At 42.4% G+C, this 23493-nt stretch overlaps 1 protein-coding gene across 1 annotated transcript in view; it reads left to right on the top strand.

Moving 5' to 3' along the window:
* The window catches only part of IARS1 (isoleucyl-tRNA synthetase 1), a 645156-nt gene that overhangs the window by 499057 nt on the left and 122606 nt on the right, over positions 1-23493 (top strand). Inside the window, exons 29-30 of the mRNA XM_085624880.1 lie at positions 4962-5138; positions 8903-9023. Coding sequence (XP_085481006.1) covers positions 4962-5138; positions 8903-9023 — 298 coding nt within the window. The remainder of the gene's footprint in view (positions 1-4961; positions 5139-8902; positions 9024-23493) is intronic.

Below are 23493 nucleotides of genomic sequence, written 5' to 3'. Positions count from 1 at the left end.
CATCCATTAACTTTTGGATGGACCCAGTCAGCAATTGTTTATTCTACACTGATTGTGGAATCCGGCATTCAACGTTGAAGGATGGTATAGCATCGCCTCAGTGGCATACTTGCCTATGGAATGCCCTGCCAGTCCAAATGGTTGCTACCTTCAACAGTGGGGAGTTTCAGTTTCAAAAGGGATATGAAAGTGCAGATCTCAACCAGCGTACAAGCAAAGTCCCTCAAGTAAAGGGAAGGGGAGGCTGGCGAAATTGAGGACTTGTACATGCCTCATTTTCAGAGGTGCTCCTGGAAATTCCAAATCTTCTTCTAGAAGATACTGCCTAGAAATACAGAAGCATCATCTCCAGTTGCACATGATACCATGGTTAGAACATGGAGGGACAGCTACGTAGTGGCTAGACCCTTTCCCCAACAATCACGCACACCCCAGTGACAGCATTTGAAATGGCTCCTCCAAATATGATCAAAGAGGAGGTTGTTTTTCATGATGTCTAAGGCATGCAGGGTGCTCATTCTGCTGTGAATTAGAGACAACAAGATTGCAAGGCAGTACAAAAATAAGGGTATTTGGAAACCCAGAAGATGCTAGAATTTCCAGATGTCTGTGGAATGCTGGTGTTAATATAGCAAAGGCTGACATGTCTTGCTTCAAATAGACCAAACGCGGATCACTGCTTGGTCCTTTTTTGAGGACAGTTCCTAACCTTTAAAGAACAATCTGATGCCTGCAGAATAGTCTTAAAGCTTCACCAACCATAAAAGAGTAAAGCTGCGATAGACTTATCTTAAAACAGAATACGTAGTTGCATCTGAATCTTGAATTTAGTGGGATGTATTTGTATTGATTAACTTATTTTGGTTTATTCTGAGGGGCACCTCTGTGACTACTTCTGCCTCTTAGTGTAGTGGACTGGTACTAGAGGCCTCGAAGGACAGCAGTTGATACAGCTGGAAGGTAGATTGGATTTAGGAGCTCTTACATGTGATTTGTCGCAAATTCTGATCTAAATAAATGGCAGTTTTCTGTAGTACAGAATTGAACATGGATAATCTTTTCACTTGATGATAATGACAGAGTGATACTTCGCTTTGAATATATATATTTGTGATTGTCTCACAAAAGATACAAGGGGACACTGAAATATGAACTAGTATTTCTGTCGCCGATCTGCCCTGGGAGGGAAAGTGGAAGTACAGCAAAAATGAAAAAAGGCATTAAAGCAGAAAATAAAACAGGAATGAAGGATGGTAATGAGCGAAAATGGGAGGTTCTGAGGGCAGACTTTGCATATAAAAAGAAATTGGAAGGGACAATCATCCCCAGTCTTTGAAAAAATATATATATAATTCTAAAAATTTGAGGATTATGAACACTGATGTTTTCACATGAAACTCATCACTCATCACTTTGGGCTGTGATCTCTCACAAACTGATTGGCCAAACCAGGTCTTAGGACTGTTAGCTGGTGAGACTAAAGTTCGCTTATGAATTGATCATTGGGAATCCTGTATACGGTTCCACGTTCCCTAATTAAAATGGGGAGGCATAAATAACTTGACTATAGTAATGCAGACCTCAGAGTGTTCCTTGTGATTCTGATGGCAGAAAGAGGGACATCTGGCATCTATACACTCCTTGGCTTTATACTTTCTAAGATGGGCAGCTGGGCCTGGAATTAATTGGACGCCTCCCTAGACTACTTTTAGCCTTGCTGCAGAAAGATTAATGAAAACATCTGTTTGTAATGAAAATGTTCCAAATTCTAAACAATATTTTGCATACTTTCTTTGATGATATTGTTAAATAGTAAAACTTCATCTTCGTCTATGATCAGCTCAGAAAGAAACTATGCTATAGTGCATTGGTAGAGGTCTTCAATGTTTTATTCCAAGAACGGCATCTTCCAAAATGAAATGTCACTCACAACTTGTATCTCAAAAGTTAAAATTGCAAGCATACTAAAATATTGTGGGTCAGTAAGTGGCGTAACATTATCCCGCAGCTCCAGATGCTGGGGGCCCACGAGTTCAGGGGGCACCCTCCGGCACGTGCACAGACGGGTGGGCCCCTGGCATGAGAGTTCCTGACCTCCATATACTTTACAGGGAGGCCCCATCCAATTTCATTACGCCTCTGGGTTCAGCTTGTCGATGTTTTCTCCAAGAAACATTGGATCTCACATCACAAACCTTATTACTTCAGAACCTGAAGCAGGACTAAAAAAATCCATCAAAACATAACCACACTGGACATGTTAGATAGAACCTATCAAACTTTTTGAACAAAGAAAATTATTCTTTATGGATGACAATAAGCGGTTAAACAGTACTAGCCTAAGTAAAAGAGTTTATCAGAAATTGGAGCTAAGTGACTCAAAACACTGTTAAAATCGTACAGAACATAATGCAAATGCATGGAAGAGTTCACTTAAGATAAGTAATAGAGATAAATCTGTCACTGAGATATTGGATCATACAAAGGAATTGTTTTCAAAGAACTACCCAACCCATCCAAGATTGAAAATAACCCCACCGAAACACTGTGAGGACAATCTGCCATTTTTCAGTTAAAAAAAAGGAAACATCTGAAAACCCTTTGTGATCGGTCCAGAGTTCTGCTTACACTGCCCAATTGCCCCTCAACACCAGTTTATTAGCTAACCTCTTTGAAATTAGTATACATGGGGGATGTCTTGAAATTGGCTCAACAACATCAAAGTTTCCAATTTCCCGATGGACCCGTGTACTGTATCAGTTGTGCAGCAATGCCTTCCATTGCTAACAGTCTACATAACTAACCTAATCAACTCTTCGGTTTCAACATGTTTAGCTCATTACTTTCCGAAACATGCAATCATTTAATCCACTTTTGAAGAAACTGAACGCATATCCTCAACTGTTGTTATGCTACCTTCCTATTTCAAATCTACTGTGCCCTTTCAGAATTCCGGTAGTAATGAGAATTAAAAGGCCCCCTTGAGAAAACCATTACTTTTGCGATCAACAATCTGGGTTCTGATTAAAGAATAGAACTGAAACAACTCTAGCCAGTATAACAGACAAGCTCCTCACTAACCTGAATAAAGGCGAGCAAGTCAGCCGTATTCAACTTGATCTCTCAGCAGCTTGAGATTTGGTGGGTCACACCAGTTTTCACTAACGACTTAAATTGGGCTGTAGTTACCTTTTTCAACTGGTAGTGCATCCACTTTTTCCACAGTTTCTAGTGAAGTTGTGCATGGTAGCTCCTTGGTTTTCACAATCCCCACCTTGTATTGCTACTTACAATAGTGTTCTTCTTGTTCTCCTATGCTGTTAAATGTTTATATGCCTACATTAATACAAGCCTTCGCAAATTACCAGCTCCATCTCCAAAAGTACACAAATGTCTCTTAAATTCTCACCAGGTTAGAGAATGACTGTGTGTATTCCATCAGTGATTAATAAAATGTCTTAATCATAAATAGCATTGGCTGGAAAAACAGCTGCCTCTTCTTTAATAAAACCAAGACTTGAATCCTACAGGAAGTGGGGCCAATCCAACTACCCGCCCATTCGAATGGCCCACTGTTCTTGTAAAGCCTCTGAACATCCTTAGGAAGTCCAAAACCTTGGCTTCTCCATTGACATGGGTCTAACCTTTTCCTTTCAGGTAAAGGCAGTAGTAAAATAGTCAGTCGCTACATGCATCTTGCACAAAGTCTTCCCTCTTCTCCATGTACACTGCTTTCCCAAATAAATTTACCCAGGCTACAGTGAATGCAAAATCAGGCTGCTATACTTTGTTTCATTTGGTCTCATGTCCAGCAATTAAAACAGACATTGTAAGTATTTCACTGACTCGCTGAGTGCAGAACTAAAATTAAAATTGTATGCACACCCTTACAAAGCCTTCTAGGCAAAGGTTTGTGGTGTTTTTGAATAAAAAGAAATACAACTTACCCCTTAGTACACCTCAGACAAGGATCAGCTAACTCCAACCAGATCCCTTAAGAAAGGATTCCAATGACTGAAATACGGAGGAAGTCTCAGAGAAGCAAACTTTGAAACAGTCTAATTTCCAGCCTCAGTACAGAACCAAACCAGTTCTATTATTTATTTATTTATTTTTAAACATAACTGTTCAGGATGGCTTTCATCTAAGCTCTTTAATAAAGGTTAGTGTCTAAAAAGTACCAGTTTTCGAATCTGCACATCCAGTTAGTCTAATTACCCTACTCAATATCTACGTTTAATACTACCCCAACAAACTCTTCAAATACACAAATAAAATAATAAACATAGGCAAAAATTGAAATTGAGTAATCCTAAATAATTTACTGTATTGAATTTTCCCCCTCACAAATACTCACTGAAATGTAAAACACTTCTAACCAGTGAGCCCAGCTGTCTAAAGTTTGGACTATCTCCCAAGAATATTTATTTTCAATGTTCACTTTTATTTTCTTACAATGACAATACAGAGTTTAAACATAATAATGTTACTTTTACCTTTTTAGAAGTGTTTTTCAAGCTGTTTTACCGAAACACTGTTGTTTTTCATGAACACTTGTGCAGGTTAAATTCCCATATATCCCCTCATGCTCCCTAGTGCCCGCGACAACAGTTTGAAGATCTCTGTTTTGTTACAGAAAAGTGATTATGTACTCAGAGTAGTGCATGTTATTATCAGTCAGTACTTTCGTATCTTTGCCTAAATGCACATGTGGTTACTCGTCGCTATAGGCATTTGTGGGTGATTTTTATTTCTTCACATATGGGTGCCCATTTTCACTGTATTCTACCACAACCTGATAACAGTTATGAGTTGAAAGCCACATAAAAGCTTTAAGATAGATGTCCTAAAAATGTTTTCTTCTCTCATTTTATTTTTAAATCACTTTAAATACTTGATTTATAATTTGTACATTTACTGTATAATATTAGGTGAATTTCTGTTCATTTATTGACTTCCAGGGCAATCTGGTTCCTACAGATGAGATTTCCGTGTATTACAGATGCCAGTCTGATGGAGACTATTTAGACTCGGTTATCAAGGGTCACACAGATTTCATTTTTGCAACGATCAAATCCCCTCTGAAGTTGTATCCAGTCCCGAGCTCCTCCAACGTGATCATACAAGAGAAGACCCAAGTAAGGGCAACAAACTTCTCAAGGCAATCCTTCTTGTTTTAAGTGTTATCCTTCTTGTTCTTGCCGTAAACTGACAAGCTATACTCTCTCAGCATAGGTGACATTAATTTCACAACAAGGGGGCTATGAACTGTGGTAAAAAGATGTGTAAGTTAATTATGTTGTTCTTTCTAAATCCCCTTTCTCCTCCTCTCTGCAGGAATGGGATTTTCTAATGCAGTGGTTTAGGGATAAGTTTGCTAAAATCTGAACAATGATTGCGGTTTGGGTTCTGTTTCAAAGATACATTTTGTATTAGGTTATGTTTGTTTTGGACTTGCTTTTTAATTGAAAAAAACTCAGTGAACTCAAAGCAAATAGAAACCAATTTTGTATCCCAGACATGTAGAAATAGCAAATTATGATATCTAACTTACTATAGTAATTTAGAACTATGTGGGAATAGCAGCAGAAGTGAATCTAATACTGTGGTAAGAACAACGTTATACTTTAAACTTGCTTTTTATGGATTTGTTATAAATGTTTATTTTTGAAGTCTTCCCTATTGATTACTTTTTCTCATCTATTGTTGTGAGCCGAAATATAACTTGACAAACTGATTATCTAGAAAATTGTCTCTTAAAATGTAACTATGCATCTATAACGTTTTTTCTTTTGAGTTATGCCCCGAGAACTGATTACTACTATAGGCTTAGAGCCCTCCGTAGCAGGCTCTACCGGCCATTAAAGGCCCTCCAGCGGTAAAGGCCTGAGTCGAAGGCCAGGGCCTTTAACAAGGGAGTGGGCCTTTAATGTCTCTCTACGGAGGACTCTAAGTCTATTAGAATGTTCTAATTTGTAAAAATACAAAGTCCTCTTGGAACACGACAGGATTTAAATCCACTCAGGCTCCGAGAGGCCTTTGTTCACAGCAACAGCGGTGAAATTAAAAAACCGTTGGAATGTTGCTCTACCAGCTTCTACCAGCCAGTAGAAGCCCGGAGCCCTCCATTGTCTTCAATGGAGTGCTCAACATTCCAATTTTCTAATTGTATGTAAAATCTATCTTGTGTTTGTTATGTTCTGGTTCGCTTCTTACAAAATAACCAGTTCTTAAGCAGGTGTTTTTGTTTCTGGTTTAACGTGGTTCCTTAGAAAGTGTTCTTGTTTCTAACTTGTTTCTCTGGTCACTGCAGTGGTACGAAGGAATACCTAGTAAATAAAGTAATACTCTATAAATGGGAAGGAATTGTACTAGGAGGGCATATAAAACTGTCAGAGTGCCTGTATCTACCTCTTAAGATGTCCCTAATAATGCTGATGGGTTAAAGATTGTTTTTCATGTTTAACCAATGCTGATGTGTTCTCTACAGATAAATGTAGCATTTTTTATGCTTGAGATTCTTTAGCCCCAAGTTTCTTGTACCCCCAGCCATCAAGCAACCATTTCACATTCCCTTCAGCTATAGTGTGGTTAGCTGGTCCCTCAAAAAGCTAAAATATATGACCCTTGGAAGGTCATTCTGACGTGTACAGTCTCATTATGAGCCACTACGTGGCAGATAGAAAATCCCCAAAATAGAAAACAGTTTAAGTAAATGCTTGTGTAATGTGCGTGCGCCAACCAATCTGTGGCTCCCAATCTATGCATTAAACAAAAAGTAAGGGCTGTCTGATATTGTGCTGACAACCAAAACCCAGTCTGCAATGGTTTGTAAAGTTTTTCTACGGCAGCCATTCACTGCAGAATCCCGATCTAGAAATATTCATTTGTGCCACACTTTTTCTTGAATTATGTTTTTTACAATTCTACTGTGCAACTGCCCAAATGTGACTCTAGCAGTATAACCTCTTGGCTTGCTTCACTGCAAGTGTAAAACAAGGCCCATGGATGGGTCACCATTATTCACAAATTCCATTCTTTTTCACGCTTGCCATTGATTTAACAGAGTGAGAGTTGGCCACTTCCCCACAGCCACGTGATGTAGCACATGCGTCACAGAATCCAAATTTGTCGACTCGGATTTCAGATTAATTTTAGACTCCATCTTCAGCATCCTTCCTAGTGTAATCTTTGACACCAACACGTTTGTGGAACCATGACATATGCTGCATTACACAGCACAACAAGTGCTATTTTTGGAGCCAACTAAAAGTCTGCTTTTTGTACCTTCTAAGACAGTCCATGTCTCTTTATTGACATAAAGGAGTTCAGATTCTAAGAAAATAAATGCAGCATACTAACTTCTTTGAAGGGATTTAATCATATTTTAACAGGTTCTCTTATGTACCCGGATGCAGGAAATTTGATAGCGCCATAAAATATCCTTCCGTGTAAGGCAGCCATAGACATCTTGTCCACATTCTCCAAGATGGTGATGAAAAGCGGCTGAGGCCTTCGATCAAAATGTACAGACCAAAGAGACTAGAATAAACAGGCTAACCAAAATCCTGAAGCATATTTCCACTAATTTTGGCCACTCCTTCTATTTACTGAAGCTTTTCGTGAGTCTTACTAGGCTGTATTGGGTCATCTTTCATTAAGGGTCATTTTAAACAAAGACTTGTAAAATAATCACCGAACTGTTTGAATGTGTCTCGGGGTCTTGAAAACACATCTTATTCATAAGTGAGTTGTGGTTCTTCCTCCTTCTACGAAAGCCAAGATCTAATGAGTTCAAAATTACATTTGATAGATTGAAACATTGACGTGAGGGATGACAAAGTTCTTATCAGATCATTAAGTATCTTTGAACAAATGGCTTCCATACCATGCTGCCACAGGACTGGCCTACACAGTAGCTATATTGGACAAATATATTAACTCCGATGTAGTCCTTCATGGGGTTCGTTTTCTATGCTGACCTCTTAATAATGCAAAACCTCCTCCTCCCACTGCAGGTAAGTAGGACAAAACAGCAGACGAAGTATGGCAGTGTTGCGATGGCTAACTGGATGCACTCTTGATACATAGGTTCAGGTCAACAGACAGATCTCCTCTCATTAGTCAAACTCTCCCAAATTTAGGATTACTGCAGAGTCAGTGGGCCTTAGCGCAGTTTGGGAAAAACTGGGGCTCCATTGAAGGCATGTTTAGGTCTTGCCTGAGATTATGATCTCTAATTTGGGGATATTTTCTATGGTTCGGGAACAAATGGGGCTTGATGGTAGCCCTGCGAATATGATCTTTAATTTTGGGATAATTTCAATGCGTATGTGTGGATATGTTCCTTGTAATTGTTTTGTAGTCCAGCATAGAGGCCTTTATACGGATCTTGACCCACAAAAAGCGTCAGTGTACCGAATGTATGATAAGATTTTGGTAAACAATGGACATCGCTGAGTTTAACCTTTTCAGAAGTGACAGACACCTATGCAGATTTCTGCATTTATATATTACTTGAGTACATAATCTCCTGTTTAGTAACTCAAGAATGTGAATTAAATTAACAGACATCTTAGTTTTTACTATCCCAATAGTTCTCTATATTACAAATACATGTAGTTTGGTTGTGTGAGCCATTGCATTACGCCCGTTTTAAATGCTGTGACTGTTTGCATCATAATGTTCCCAAATGAGAGGACAAGAAAAATTATCTGTCTTGTTGGCTTTTACCATAATACCAATACTAGACAATTGAGTAAGCTGTTAAATCTTTAAAGAATTGAGTTGAGTGCAATGTGAATTTCTTGTTCTTGAAGTACTATCTGAATTTGTATGATTTGTCTAAAAAATGCGTTTGGGTTCTAAGCAATAACTTATTTAAATTACATTCTCTTTTTAGCTGAAAGGATCAGAACTGGAAATCACGCTTGTGAAAGGTGTATCAACTTCTGGGAAATGTATCGTTGCTCCTGCTTGTGCTTATGTCAACCTCAACATTTCCATTAATGGCAGTGAGCAAGGTACCATGAATGCATTGTTCGATTGGTTTAAAGATGATATTTTAATGAACAAATGTCGGGTGAAGGCACACTAATTACCTATTTAGGCTCCCATTAGCGTTGCAAGATATGTTGCATCTGTTGTGGCCCAGCATAGATGTCTGGGCCTAGCATTGCTCCTAAAGAGAAAGCATGTCCAAGTCATGCTTCCTAACATTATTTTCAATGTTGCTGTTTGTTACATCCAGTTGACTGTTCATCAAGATATATATGAATGCAAATATGTCTGTGACTACAAACCGCACTCCACGCAATTCATTAAAACTGCATAATTTGAGACAATCATGTTAGTATTTTTTTTCCCCTCAAGCAATTTTTAAATATATTGTTGTTCTACCACAAAACATTGTCAAGCAACTGATGGTCACATTTAGTCTTCCCTCTATAGAAGTAAACCACACCAGGAGCCAGATGTACGACCCCCCAATTTGCTTCTCGCGACTCGCAATTTGCGTCACATTTGCGACTCAGAATTGGGATGTATATCAGTGTCTCAGACACTGTTAGCGATTCCTAATAGAGTCGCAAATTGCATGCCTCATGAATATTGATAAGGCTGTCGCAATTTGCAACCCCATTAGGAATGGCTAGAAGGGCAGGCAGTGGTCCCTGGGTCCCTTTCTCACATACTCACAAAGGGGAAGGGGTCCCGTTTGCGAGTGGTTTACCACCTACTTGCAGTTTACCATCTACTTCAAGTGTTTTGCGACCTCAAATGCTGTCGCAAAACAATTGTACATGGCATGGTGACTCTCTATTAGGAAGGGACGCCCCTTCCTAATAGCGGGAGTTGCAAATGCTATTTTGCGAGTCAGTGACTCACAAAATAGCATTTATACATGTCATTACCCTTTTTTGCGGTCGCAAACGAGAGGATCTCCCGTTTGCAGCCGCAAACAAGCATTGGCATAGCCAATAGGTCTCGCTTTTGGGACCTTATAAGTATTTAGTTATGCAGCACAATATCCTTGGTGCAACAACAAACTGTTGCATGGCTAAACACTTGTAAGGTCCCAAAGGCGAGACCTACTGGCTATGCCAATGCTTGCTGTATCTAGAGCCTGAATGGGCCAGACCGTTAAAAAGCATGCAGTGGTCATTTTCCATCAGTACTTGTCTTGTTCTGCAGAATATTCATTAAGATGGCCTAAAATGGTGCTGTTTGGCAAGATTGAGTTGGGAGGGGGCTATGTACAGCAAGTTAGCGCTCAAAGGACAAGGAAGCACTTGAAACGTGTAGAATTCCTTACTGATACTGAACGCCCCTGTCTGGTTTTTGCTGTGAGTATCCTGGGAGCAGACTGGAGCACTCGTCATTGTAGTCAGGCAGAGAGGCCCGGCTCCCCAGTGCTTGTAGGGCTTCCTGGGCTCACTGTGACCCCCCACTCCTGACAATAGTAGAAGCCATGAGAGAAAAGGGGCTGCACGGCTTGGGCCCCGGAACGCAGAGTATTGAGTAACCGGCCTCCTTGGTGTCCTGCTGAGCGCCAATTACACTGTCGGTTAGGGGCTTGCGAAATGAGAGCAAAGCAGAATAATTCTTTAGCGTGCTATCCGGGCGTGTGAGAAGAAGGATCCTTTGTGTGTGGGCGCCGGCGGCTGGGAAAGGGCTGTTGCTGTGTGAGTTTCTACTGTGTGTTGGGCTATCTGCGTTTGCACGCCGCACGTCTACAATTTGTATGGCTTCCGATCACTGTGCACACGTGTCTACCCTTGGGTGTGTGTCTGTGTGTGTGTCACTTCACTAGGATTAGTTCCAATATGTCATTGTAAATATAGGAGCCTGAATTAATGACCTCTGTATGAAAGGTGTTTTATAAGCTATTGACTTACCAAGTAGGTAATCAGACCAACAAAAAATATTTCCCGTAAGGGTTTTCAGTCGCAAATAAAAGACCACTCTTGAAAATCATCACAAGCATAAGAGACATCCCAGATGGAAAACACAAAAGATTATAAATCATCGAATAATCGCGTAAAATATTGCCCTGCATGTGCAATCCAGACAAAAACGTCCCAATGTGAACAATCGCCTGCATGAAAATGCAAAAAGGTGCAAGTGTGTCCCAACAGTTTTGAATTGCCCAATTAAGGCTGATCCTATACAGCTATAACAACTTGTAGACACCCAGGTATTGATTCTCCCCAAGCCCCACTGACCTAACAAGTCTGAACAGACCTTGACGGCAGCACTTTGGGAGAGGCCCGCCAGGCTCGGCTAATCAGTGCTCCCAGTAAGAAGGGGGGCGAGCGCACAGAATAGAGTGTGAATGTGATGGGGGGGGGGGGACTGGAGAGTCTAAGGAATCACTGAGGGATAATGACAGTGGAGAGAGAAGAGGGATACCGTTAGAGCAGCGGAGAGAGAGAGAGGGAAAAAAACTCAGGAGAAGGGAAAGGAAAAAGAGAGGAGAGAGAAAAGAGAAAACTGGCAAAGGTAGCAAGAAACGGAGCAAAGAGGTAACATGCTAGTGGAGAACATCGGGAAAAAATAATGGGCCGCGCGCGCACTGAATAGAGTGAATGTGATGGGGAGGGGGGAGGCAGGAGAGTCTAAGGAATCACTGAGGGATAATGGCACTGGAGAGAGAAGAGGGACACCGTGAGAGTAGCGGAGAGAGAGAGGGAAAAAAACTCGGGAGAGGAGAAGGGTAAAGGAAAAAGAGAGATGAGAGAAAACAGGCAAAGGAAGCAAGAAACGGAGCAAAGAGGTAACATGCTAGCGGAGAACATCGGGAAAAAATAATGGGAAGCGCGGCCGCGAGAAGCGCTCTGTGGTGGGGGGAGGGTGGAAAAGAGGATGAGCGGGAACTCTGGCCTATGCATCCCAGAGGCCGCGCGGCCGTAAAAGTAACGGCCGCGCGGCCGTGAAAACGAAAGTAATAGCGCTCGCGATCAAAGGGAAAGTGATCGCGATCGCTTGGACGGGAGCGCTGTGTGGCAAGCACGCGAGTGGTGCGCGCGCAGCAGTGATTGGCGGCTGCGCGCGTGCACGCTCACGTGCACTCAAGCTTTAGGCCACAGGCAGCACTTTAAAAATCCCAACTACAAAATGTCTCCCCGAGCCAGCGCATGCGCTGGGGCTCAGCGAGACCTAAAAAAAGGTCGTACACCTGGCCCCACATTCTTTAACAAAGGCATCTTTCAGTTTCAAGGCTTGTTAAGAAATTGCTTTGTAGCTTAAATGTGTGTGGAGATTCTGTGTAAGTTAACCAACTATCTTGGAGTGTAAAAGTGAAGTTTACTTGAATGTGCTATGGATTGCAACCACTTGTTCCCCTGCACCTCCATTTACTTCAGTCTCCTAGAAGGTGTTGCAGGTCAGAAGAACGTGTAGCAAGAAGATCTTATATCAATTCTGGCCACGCACTCCATATGAAGATATTTTTATCTGTTAGTCTTTAAACACTTGTAGTATGATAAGTATTCTAACTGGGAATACCTTTGGACAAGAGGCTATATGGCTTAAGGTTCTATGACCTGGGTGTCAGTAGTCCACAGCTATTTTAAGGCCTCTAGCAGATTAAAGTGGTTTATTTTACAAGTGGCAGATCTTGTATAAAATGTTTTTTAAGGTTTTCTTTTCAAAACTTATGTGAGTGTTTTTTGTGGTGATGAAGCACATTTGGTTTTCTCTATGGGTATCTGGAGACCAGCGAGTGGGGCAGTTGTGCAGTTGTATGATGCGAAATAGGCCATGGATCGCATTAGCATTGATCACATAATTGAAAATGTTCAATTTGAGTCTAATTCGCTGTGGCCTATGCCACTTGCTTTTTGCAGTAAGTTTTCCCTGGCTCTGGTTTTTCGCTTGTGTCCAAACTGTACTCCTTTGATGATTAATGGTATCTTATATTCCAGGTTGGCAGTAGTGATATTTTTTTCATTCAAAGGCTTTTGTACTTTACCTAGAATAGAATTTGCCTGTCTTTTTCTCTCTTGGGAAAGTTTATATTTTGCTAATGATAGACTTTTATTAATGGCCATGAACTGGCATCAATTGACGCCACTACTTTGTCCCTGTACTCTTGCAGTTTTCTAAGCAAAAGAGTGATATATTCTAAGTGCCAATGGTAATCAATGCTTGTAGGAAAGTTGGAGAAATGTTGCTGGAGAACCAGTTTTGGCAGACCCTACTGCCAACATTAACTTGCCTGTTAGGCCTATTTCATCAGAATATTGTTATAAGTCTTAAGTTAATTATTCTCATCCTGAGAAATTAGGGGAGTGTCGAACATTGTTCAAGGGAGAACACTGTCATTCTTTGCCCTGGATTCTCGCTGCCGTAATTGCAGGGACCTATTATCGCAACTCTCGGGAAAAAAATCATGTTGTGTTGTGTGTTTTCTGTGTCTTAGAAACAGATATGTTGCATGCAACAACGTTGTACCAATATCACAAATGCAGCATCGGAATAAATACATTTGGTAGGCCAGAAGCTTCAAATGTCTGACTAAGGCTGCTGACCTATAGGGCAGTTTTACAGGTCTTCCAAAACATGTGGACAATTTAGAAAGACTGCGGAAGTCCATCAACTTCATTGCAGTTTTTTTATCTGGTGCGGGCATCCCAGAATAAAATACTTTAGTTGCTAGCCCAGGGTTGGTTTTATGATTTTTAATATGGCCTCAAACCAACTTAAAAAGCCCTAAGATCCTCATCATGCAGTTGAGCCCACCCGGTACCCTTATAGAGATACAGGAGTGAAGTCCTATGGTGAAGCTTGCCCCTACTTTTGGGTGAGGACCCTGCTTTTCACAGGTGTAGGTAAATGCTCCCCTTTTTGCATGGTTACCCCCAATTTTTGCCTAGCATCTGATGCAACTTCACTTGATCTGCCCTGGGTCCCTGCCAATCAGGTTCACAGGCCCTGTGTTCTTTCCCAAAACTGTACCTTCGTACCCACAATTGGCACATCTCTGGCCACAGGTAAGCCCCTTCTAAAAGGTACCATGGGTGGCAAGGGCACTGTGACTAGGGAAGGCCTCTAAGGGCGGCAGCACCTATCGTGCCATCCATAGAGGCCCTGTACCTTAACACACACACTGCCATTGCGGGCTGCATGTTTTGGTGCAGAGAAAAGAGTCGACATGGCACACATACCTGTGTGCCATGCCTACAACCCACTACCTGAGGCTTAGGTAAGCCACCCCTCTAGCAGAGTGCAGTAGCCCTCAGTTGAGGGTACAGTGGCATGAGCCCTGCATCCCTACAGTGTCTAAGTCAATTCTTAGACATTGTAAGTGTAGTAAAGCCAAAAAGAGTATATGATGTAGGAGTTGGTCATTACGAACTCCACAGCTGCATAATGGCTTTACTGAAAACCTGGGAAGTTTGGTAGGATACTATTCAGCACATTAAACCCACACTGATGCCTGTGTGGGATTTAAGGTAAGATGCACTCACAGGGCATCTTAGAGCTGCCCCCTAAAAAACGGCCTGTCCTGGTGTGGTTCCTGAATGGCTGCCCACCATTTGCCACCACCAGACAGGTTTCTGGCCCCCTGAGTAGAGAGCCTTCGCTCTCTGGGTCCAGAAACAAAGCCCATCCTGGGCATTGGTGTCATGCCCCCTGCCTCAGGATGGGCTGGGTCCAGGAAGGGGAAGCTTCAAAGGCCTGCTGCCTGTGGAAGCTGTCCCTGCCTTTTGCTGTCCCCTGCAACTTGCTCCCACCGGGTTCTGCTGCCCACTTTGGGCAGAAGAATCGGCGGGAAAACCAAGCTAGGAAGAGGGTTGTGCCCACCTTTGCCAACTCCACCCCTCAGGTGGGGGAGGTGAGGTAAAGCACACATCTCAGTCCCCTCCATCTTGAAGATGAGGGGACATTGCCAATTAAGGAGATTCTCATGCCCCAGCTCCCACTGGAGGGTGGTATAAAGGGGGTGTACCCACCCCATTGGACCCAATCTGCACACCCCTTTTAACACCCCTAAATCTAGTTTTTAGGGGTCACCCTGAATCTTGCCTCCTCAGATTTGAGGAAGAAAGAAGGACCGAAGAGCTGTGCTGACCCAGGAAGAAGAGGACTCCTACTGCTTTGGCCCCAGCCCTACCGGCCTGTCCCGCCTCTGACCTTCCTACAGCGAACAACCCGACGTGTCTAGCAGCCACTCAGAACCCGGAAGACCTGACCTGCACTCACCTTACCTACTCTTTCTCCCTTGAGCACCGGATTTGCTCAACAAAGTCCCTAAGATCAGAATCCGGATTACGGCGACTCCGCAATCCTGCACCACTCTGCATCTTACGACCACGGCCCAAGTTCATGTGGCCCAACACCACGAGGAGGTCTCCTCAGCGATCCGGACCTGGGATCCCGTGATTCTCGACCTCCCTCAAGATGACTCTTGCAGCCTCAACCTAAAGAGTCCTCGCGACCGGAGCTGGTAAGAAAATCCGACGCCATAAGACACCCCTAGACCTGACGCCCCACGGCCTTGGGTGGCCCAACCGATGGTGTCCAGGTATCTCCCAAGAATCCAACTTACCTCTCCAGCCGGTGGTCGCCTTCAGGAAGCCTCCCTGCCTGAGCCTGCAGTAACTTTGTCGAACTAAAGGTCTCCATTGAAAAGCACAGGTCCCGATGTCTCCTTGCCAACCTGCACCCTGCCGCCCCGGTGCCGCTGGTGGTGCAGCTCCTGTGCTGATTGTTGGCCCTTGCTGGGCTGATCTTAACCCCAGGAGCTTTGTTCCCACACCCGAGTGGCCTGCTCGTAAGCAGTCCCTAACTGAAGATCCCCTTAGGCCCATTGGCTAACATTCGGCCCCTCTGCACCCGACGACGCCTACCGACACGCAGGGGTACTGCTGACAACTTTCCGGATCCAGTCTGATGCCTGGAGATATTCTAAGGTAAAGAATCTATCACTAACTAATGTCTCTTACACAAGTAAGTAACGTGTGCGTTACATTTATATTCACCAATGTAAATCACAGGTCAACCCATTTGGAAATATGAGCACTTGCCATATGGGATAATATGCTAACTGGCCAAGTGTTCTCTGAACCATGTCAAGATTGTGATAAGAACAGAACCTACCCCAGAGTCTCTAAGCGAATTGTACAAGACTGTGTCCACTCTCCCCAGAAGGGAGCATAAACGTGTAATGCCATATCAACAGAAATAACTAAAAAAAGAAAAGAAATAAAGCTAAAAAACAGATGCACGAGCTATAAGTGCGGGGCTTGGAGTCTGTGAAGGGGACAGGAAACCCTACCCAGAGACTCCAAACAGACCGGGGGGGGGTCAATCTAGGGTAAGTTAAGAACATATCAAGTGAATGGGAAGAAAAAGAGAAATGAATGGCTGTATGCTCAAGACTAGAGGAAGACACGGAATGGACAGACTTGAGTAAAATACCACATCAGCCGATGTGTATATGAAGCTCCTCAATCTCGTTCAAACCTCTCGGGTACTTGCTGCCCAGCAGAATGATATATTCTGATTCTTTCTGCCGCAGATGTTGCTCTGTATTGCCACCTCTGACATTTCTTTCAATCCGGTCAACAGCAAAGAAAACAAGAAGATCAGCATTTTGTTGGTGCATTTGAGTCCAATGTCTTGCAACAGGGTATGCTTGATCAAGATTATTTATGGCCCTGTAGTGTTCTAAAATTCGTTTTTTGACTGGGCCAATGCTGCTGCCCACATATCTAAGGCCACGGGGACAAGTGAGGATAAACACACAGAAGTCACTGCCACATGTGATGAATTTGTTTATGCTTATCTGTTTGCCAGTGGCCGTGCAGTAGGGTCTTTTATTGCTGCTCCTCCTGCAGGCCTTGCACCTGCCATATTTGTATAACCCACCCTGCTCTTGTAGCCGCTCATCCCTTCTAGCTAGTGTATGTGTAGCTATGTACAAGTATATCACTTAGAGATTTGGGTTTATGAAACGTGATTTGCGGTATGGACTGACTGTTTTGCTGATGAAGGGATCACTTTTGACAAGGTGCCAGTGGCGTGCCACTACTCCCCTGACCTCCGACTTATACTGTTAAGTGATGATGAGTCTCACCAGTTATTGAGTCTCTTTCTTTTGACCAGTAATGTATCCCTAGCCACCTGAGATACCTTGTTGTCAGCCATTCTAAGTACTTTCTCGAGGTAGCCTCTAGCTCTGAATCTGGATATCATTCTACCCTTCTCTGCTTCATAAAGGGCATCTGTGCTGCAATTACGATTGGCTCGTAATAACTCGCCATAGGGTATGCTCCACTTGAGATTTTGTGGATGATGGCTTGTAGCGTGTAAGATGTTATTACCAGCTGTGATTTTCCAGAAGAGTTTTGTGTGTAGCTAACTATCATGAATCTCAACAGTTGCATCTAAAAAATCAATTTTAGTCTGGCGTATATTGGATGTGAAAGACCGATTTAAGTTGTTGCGACTAATGTGGGCCATAAAATCTTCCAAATCACGTCTTGGGCCTTCCCAGATAATAAATAAATCATCTATGTATCTGGTCCATGGAGTGATGTATTTTGTCAATTTCTCGTTCTCTTCCACCCACACATGGCTGTCCTTCCACCACCCCATGAAAATACAGGCATAGCTTGGCGCGAAGCAGCTGCCCATCGCAGTGCCGACCAATTGATACCATTGGCTGATAAACATAAAGAAGTTGTTATGAAGGCAAAATTTCAAATAACATCATAGTATGATCAAATCTGGAGATTAGGTTTATCCCTAAAAAAGAATCTGCAAGCTTCAATGCCCACCGTGTGATCAATACAAGTGTATAACGCGGTCACATCCTTGGTGACCAAAAGGAAATGTGACTGCCAAGGAATGTTTTGGACCTTGGTGATGAAGTCTGTGCCTTCTCTGCAATATGATGGAGGGCCAACACATAGAGTAGTAGGAAAATGTCAAGGTACCTGGAAGTGTGTTCAAGAAGACTAGCTGAGACAATGGTTCTATCGGGAGGGTTCACTCTACCTTTATGAATTTTGGGTAATAAATAGAAACAGGGCACCACTGGATGTTTGACAATTAGAAACAAATATTCATCTGTGGTAAGTAGACCCTTATCCCTCCACCAAGGTAACATGGCAAGATATGACTCAACACAGTGTTTGAAGGCCTGCACATTAGTCCTTTTATAGTCACTGCTTTGATCAAGTTGTCTCTGCGCTTCTTGGTTGTATTTATTGAAATCCCAAAGTACTACATTACCTCCCTTATTGGAGGGTTTGATGACAATGTCATGGTCATTCTGAAGGGTTTTGAAGGCTTCCCTTTGCCCACTTTTTAAGTTGGATGCAAAATTCTTCCTGCTTCTGTACCAAATTTTGAAAAGATCTCTTACTACCACTTCGTGAAATGTGTCAATGATGTCATGAGGTGTATTGGGGTTGCATGTGGATTTGGGTTTGAAGGGAGTAACAGTGGTTCTGTCAAGCTCTTTGCTAAGGGATTCCCAAAAATCTCTAGCACTATCCCATTATGTTATTTCGCCCTCCAGTGTCATTAATGTGACAAGACCTTTGATGTCCCCAAGATTCAGATCATCAGCAGTAGTATCACGAGATGCAGTACAGTGCTATTGTCAGACCTGATTCTTTTAGGGTTCTGATGGAATAACTTTTTAAGTTTCAGTTTACGTATAAACAAACAGATATCAATCCTGATTCTGAAAAAATCAAAATTAGCAGTAGGACAAAACGTTAAGCCAAGTTCCAGCTCATCGTGGGTCAAATTATGGGGGGACAGGTTGATGACAAATAAAGCCTTCTCACCCATTACTTCTTCTTTGTTTGCCTTGTGAGTCTCCCATGTGGCAATGTTTCTTTTGGTGTTCCGTCCTCCTGTTAAGTTATGTTAAATGTTATTTGTTAAGCGCACGTTCACCAGACGGTTTCTTGGCGCTAGGGGAGGACGGCTGCGGTTGCAAAATAGTGAGTCTCAGTTGTAAGCCTGGGTAAATAGCCAGGTCTTAAACAGTTTTCTGAACTCCACATAGGAGTCAGTGGTACGCAAATAAAAAGGGAGAGCGTTCCAGATCTGAGGGGCCAAGGTCGTATATCTAAGACCTCAATGTTTCTTATGTTTGAAGGTATGAGGGACCAACAAATTCTTGTTTGAGGAACGTAGGTCGCGAGAAGGGATGTACCGATGTATGTTTGAGGCGATGAAGGCGGGGCCACGTCCTGAAAGAGCCTTAAAGATGGTACAGCCTAACTTGAATAGGCAGCGTTGAGTTAAAGGAAGCCAATGGAGGCGCTTCAACAATGGTCTCACATGGCAATGTTTAGGCTGACCGAAGATAAGCCTTGCTGCCTGATTCTGGACCAGTTGCAGCCGGTGTAGCTGGTATACTGGTATGCCAGCATACAAGGAATTTGCGTAATCGATACGCGAAATAACCATGGCAAGAACCACTTGGGTCAGGGCTGCGGTGGAAAGGGATCTGCTAATTTTCTGAATTCTTCGGAGATGGAAAAAACACGCAGAAACCACTGAACTGATCTGGGCCTTCATAGTTAGATCATTACTGATCAGAATTCCAAAACTTTTTACCGAGCTGGCTGGGAGTGGAGGGATTCCTAATAATGGTGGCCAGAAGTTGGAATTCCACGGATTAGCCGGACCACCAGTAAGGATCAGCTCCGTTTTGTCTGGATTCAACTTAAGTTGATTGGCATTCATCCAATCACTAATGAAGTTCATAGTAGATTGGAAGCTGGACACAGATGATGCTGAGGCCTTGTTGCTTTCCTTTTCCTCCGTTTACTCCTCTTCCTCTTGGTAGTCTTCCTCCTGTGGTCTGATTTATCTGTAAAAACAATATCCGTCTAAGGCTATTAACGATATAGGTTTCCGTCTTACTGAGGAATTATGTTCATCCAGATCAGATGAATAATTGTCTGAATCCGTTTCAGATGTTGCCAGCTCCTGTTGATGTAAAGCCCCCAATCTTTTGTATTGGCTGACAGCATCATCAAATTTTCGTCCAAATGTAAGAATCGTGCCTTGGGCATAGTCTTGCTTGTCCCTTAAAAATGTTCGCTTTTTCTTTTGTTTGATCTCATCCTCATTTCTTTATTTCATCTTATTCTGGGTGTTTGTCCAAGAGCGCTTTCATTTTGGCTATTTCCTCAACTGTTTGCTTTAATTCCATTGCTGCATACTTGGCTAACAACCCTAGCATATTTTTGCATGTGTTGGCCATCAGAGCAGACCATTTCTCCAAGAGTTTGGGGTTGGGGTTCTGGTATGTTGGGGTAATCAATATCCTTAGGCCACAAGGAACCCTACCAACTTCGATGTAGTTCTCTAAAGACATCACCTCCCATGTCATTTTAATCTCCTTTTTGAGTAATTCTCATACACATTCAATTGTTGAGTCAATGTCTTTGTTGTTCCCATTGTCGCCTGTGCTGCTGTGTCATTAGTATCAGCAACAGAAAGCTAATTTTCATCAAATAAACTTTTAGCCTCCTCCAATCTTCTTTCTCGTGCCTCGCTCATATTGGAGGTTGTACCACTCCTGAGGTGTAAAAAAATGTGAACCACAAAGCAATACCGCGGGGGACAAAAATGTGTCAAAATATAAACAGCTAAACAGGTAGTGATGAGACCTGACCTCTGTGAAAAGGAGGAGCTGCCACCGTATAGTTTGCCAAAGTTCGTGAAGGAATGCTGGGGAACCCTGCAAACCAAACTAATGTGGGTATGTGAAGAGTCTGATAAGAGTCAAAGCAAGCAATGCTAGACACCGATTACACTGTGAGCCATGTGTGGAACTGATCCACTTAAGTGCGGCACTGGTGTATGTGTCTATGTGCCAACATTGCGTTCTAACCCCCCAGTCTGTCCTCTTGACCATGCACAGGTATGTAGAGAAAATGTGAATATTAGAATTATACCGAACAGCACAACCACGAGTTTACTTCTAACCCAACCACCAGGCTTAGCTCCGATCATATGATTGTGTCTGATGGGATCCTCCGGTATGCGGGTTTACCATTATCCTCACGGGACTCCAACAATGTAAAGAAAGTTAAAAACAACGAAAGTCTGACACTCCAAACGCTGCTGCAGTCCACATAGATATGAAATATACAAATATTTTTAACCTTAATTTCCCCAAAACTACTGAACCGATTTACACAAAAAGCACTCTTTCTGGACCAAGATCGAGCTTTCTGTCAAATTTGGTAAAAATCCGTTCAGCTGCTGTCACAGGCTCCTACTACACCGGGGTAGGGAGAACCCCACAATGAAATGGGTGACCATAACCAGAACATTGAGGTAACAATTACAGAATAAGGTATAATTGAGTTAGGGTTAGGATGTTACCTGGCGACACCGGTTAAGTTAGGGGGGGTGGGGGTTAAAGAGTTCTCCAGTTCATTGAACACGGTATATATGATTCAAGACTGGTGCCACTCAGGATAGTAAGCAGAAATTGACAAACAGAACGGAAATAGCTCATAGTAGTTATCTCATTGTGAACCAGTGGATTTATGTGATGATGCAATGCATACTTGATGTAACATGTATACTGTTTGTTTAAAAAAAAAAGTGAGAAAAAAAAGTCCGTTCAGCTGTTTGGGCTGTTGCGGTGTCTAAAATTCCTATGGAAAAATTCAGGGGGAAAATGCGTTTTGAGACCATCCTTTGTCTCTGCCCCCACTTGACGGATCACGCCAAAACTTTCTGTGCGCAATCTAGTCAAAAAGCAGCACTTTTTGGAAAGTTTTGTTAGACTTTGTCATACGGCGTGAGAGTTATTAGCAACACAAAAAATGCATTTCCTATGCACGATCGTAACTATTACTACCCTGTGGTGATCGCCGCTGTAATATATCTACAATCCAGGTGGCGCCAAGAGGCGCCTTCATTACTTTGCCTATGCTTCTGTTTATCCATTAAATGCCCTATTTATACAATGTAGTCAGTCATTTATTTAATGGGGGAGAACTTCACGGGTGCTTTCCCCCTTTGTTAGTATATCCTAAATATATATAAATAAATTATAATGGAGATACACCAGTCACTCGTCGTATCCTAGAACAAGCATTAAAAATGCAATAGGTCTCGCCTTTCATTAAGTTAAAGCCATTTGCTTTGCTTCACAATACCATTAGCAAAGCAAATGGCTTTAACTAAATCAAAGGCGAGACCCGCCCCGCCCACTTGCCACACCATTATTTTAATTAGTACATGCACTTATTTTTTACCATTTAAACCACTGGGGTCAAGTACAGTAAAGGCACCAGGAATTGTTTTGATAAGTAGTACATGCCTACAGGAAGAACTGGGCCACTACTGCGCACGGATATACAGCAACTGCTTCCACAGTGCGCCCACCTCATCCACAGTCCCTCCATTACCTCTCGACATCCCTGCCTACTTGACCTTTCATCCAGGCTTCCGTAGTCGCCCCTGGAAGAGCGGTCTGCAGACAAAGGCTCCGCTCGTCTGTCTGGTATGTGAGTGGCTCCTGCTTTCGTATCTCTGAACTGTGGAGTCGACGTTTGTGGGTCTGGAGGTAGATAAGAATGATCCCCTTTAGGAAAGCATTCGGTTATCGCTTTACGTTAGTATTCCAAGCTTCCTCGAGATATTTATAGTTACAGAGATTCGATAAAACGTCGCTGGCATGAGGCTAATGTCTTATCAGTTACAGGCAGTTTATAAATCGATATCTCTACAGTTATTTCCTCTAATTTATAAAAAAAAAACACTGAGCTCGTTTCTGTGTGGCAGCATTTCTGTTTGTTGAAATAATTTCCGTTTCTAGTCATTCTTGTAAGCCTATAAAAATATTCTGTACGGCGAAATATAAATGAACTATGAAATGTACTTAAATTCAGCCGACACTAATAATTTGAGTGTATTCATTTTGCATGGTTGTGTAAAAATGTTCCTTTTGTCATTGTAACATACACGATAACATGAATAATGTGTGTTTAGTGTCGAGGGTTTGAAGCTTTCTAGGCCCTAATAGGACCTGCCAATCCACCCACCCCCCACACTCTAAAATACACAGTGCAGTGTATTTACCAGACGATGTATAAGGGTGATTATCGGACCCCCTTCATTTAGTTTGAAGCCTTGAGGTTGTGCCAGGAATTCAGCCTGTCAAGAGTTTAAGCAAAGCTTGTTTCAAGTCTATCATAAGTAAACACTAACAATGCAAACAGGCATGGCCACACTTGAACTGTTAAAAAAAAAAAAAAAAAAAATTATAATGCCATCCTAAAAGAGAAACGCTCACTGTGCAGATACCTGGCTTTAACCTATAGGGTTTTGTATAGTTTTTTCCGCAGTGATGTACACCCTTAAAATATCTCCACATCACAATAAAGAGAATTCCTAGGTTACTAATGTTGAGAGCTGAGTTGGGGATGTGAATGGGCGTCTTATATATGGAGCCTCTAGAAATTTAACTTTGCACCATTCTCCTAGGCAGATCAAGAT

The sequence above is a fragment of the Triturus cristatus genome, chromosome 9 (genome assembly GCF_964204655.1).
Source record: "Triturus cristatus chromosome 9, aTriCri1.1, whole genome shotgun sequence".
Taxonomy (NCBI): domain Eukaryota; kingdom Metazoa; phylum Chordata; class Amphibia; order Caudata; family Salamandridae; genus Triturus; species Triturus cristatus.
The sequence above is the reverse complement of the archived record's forward strand: the minus strand, read 5'-3'. Positions and strand labels throughout refer to the sequence as shown.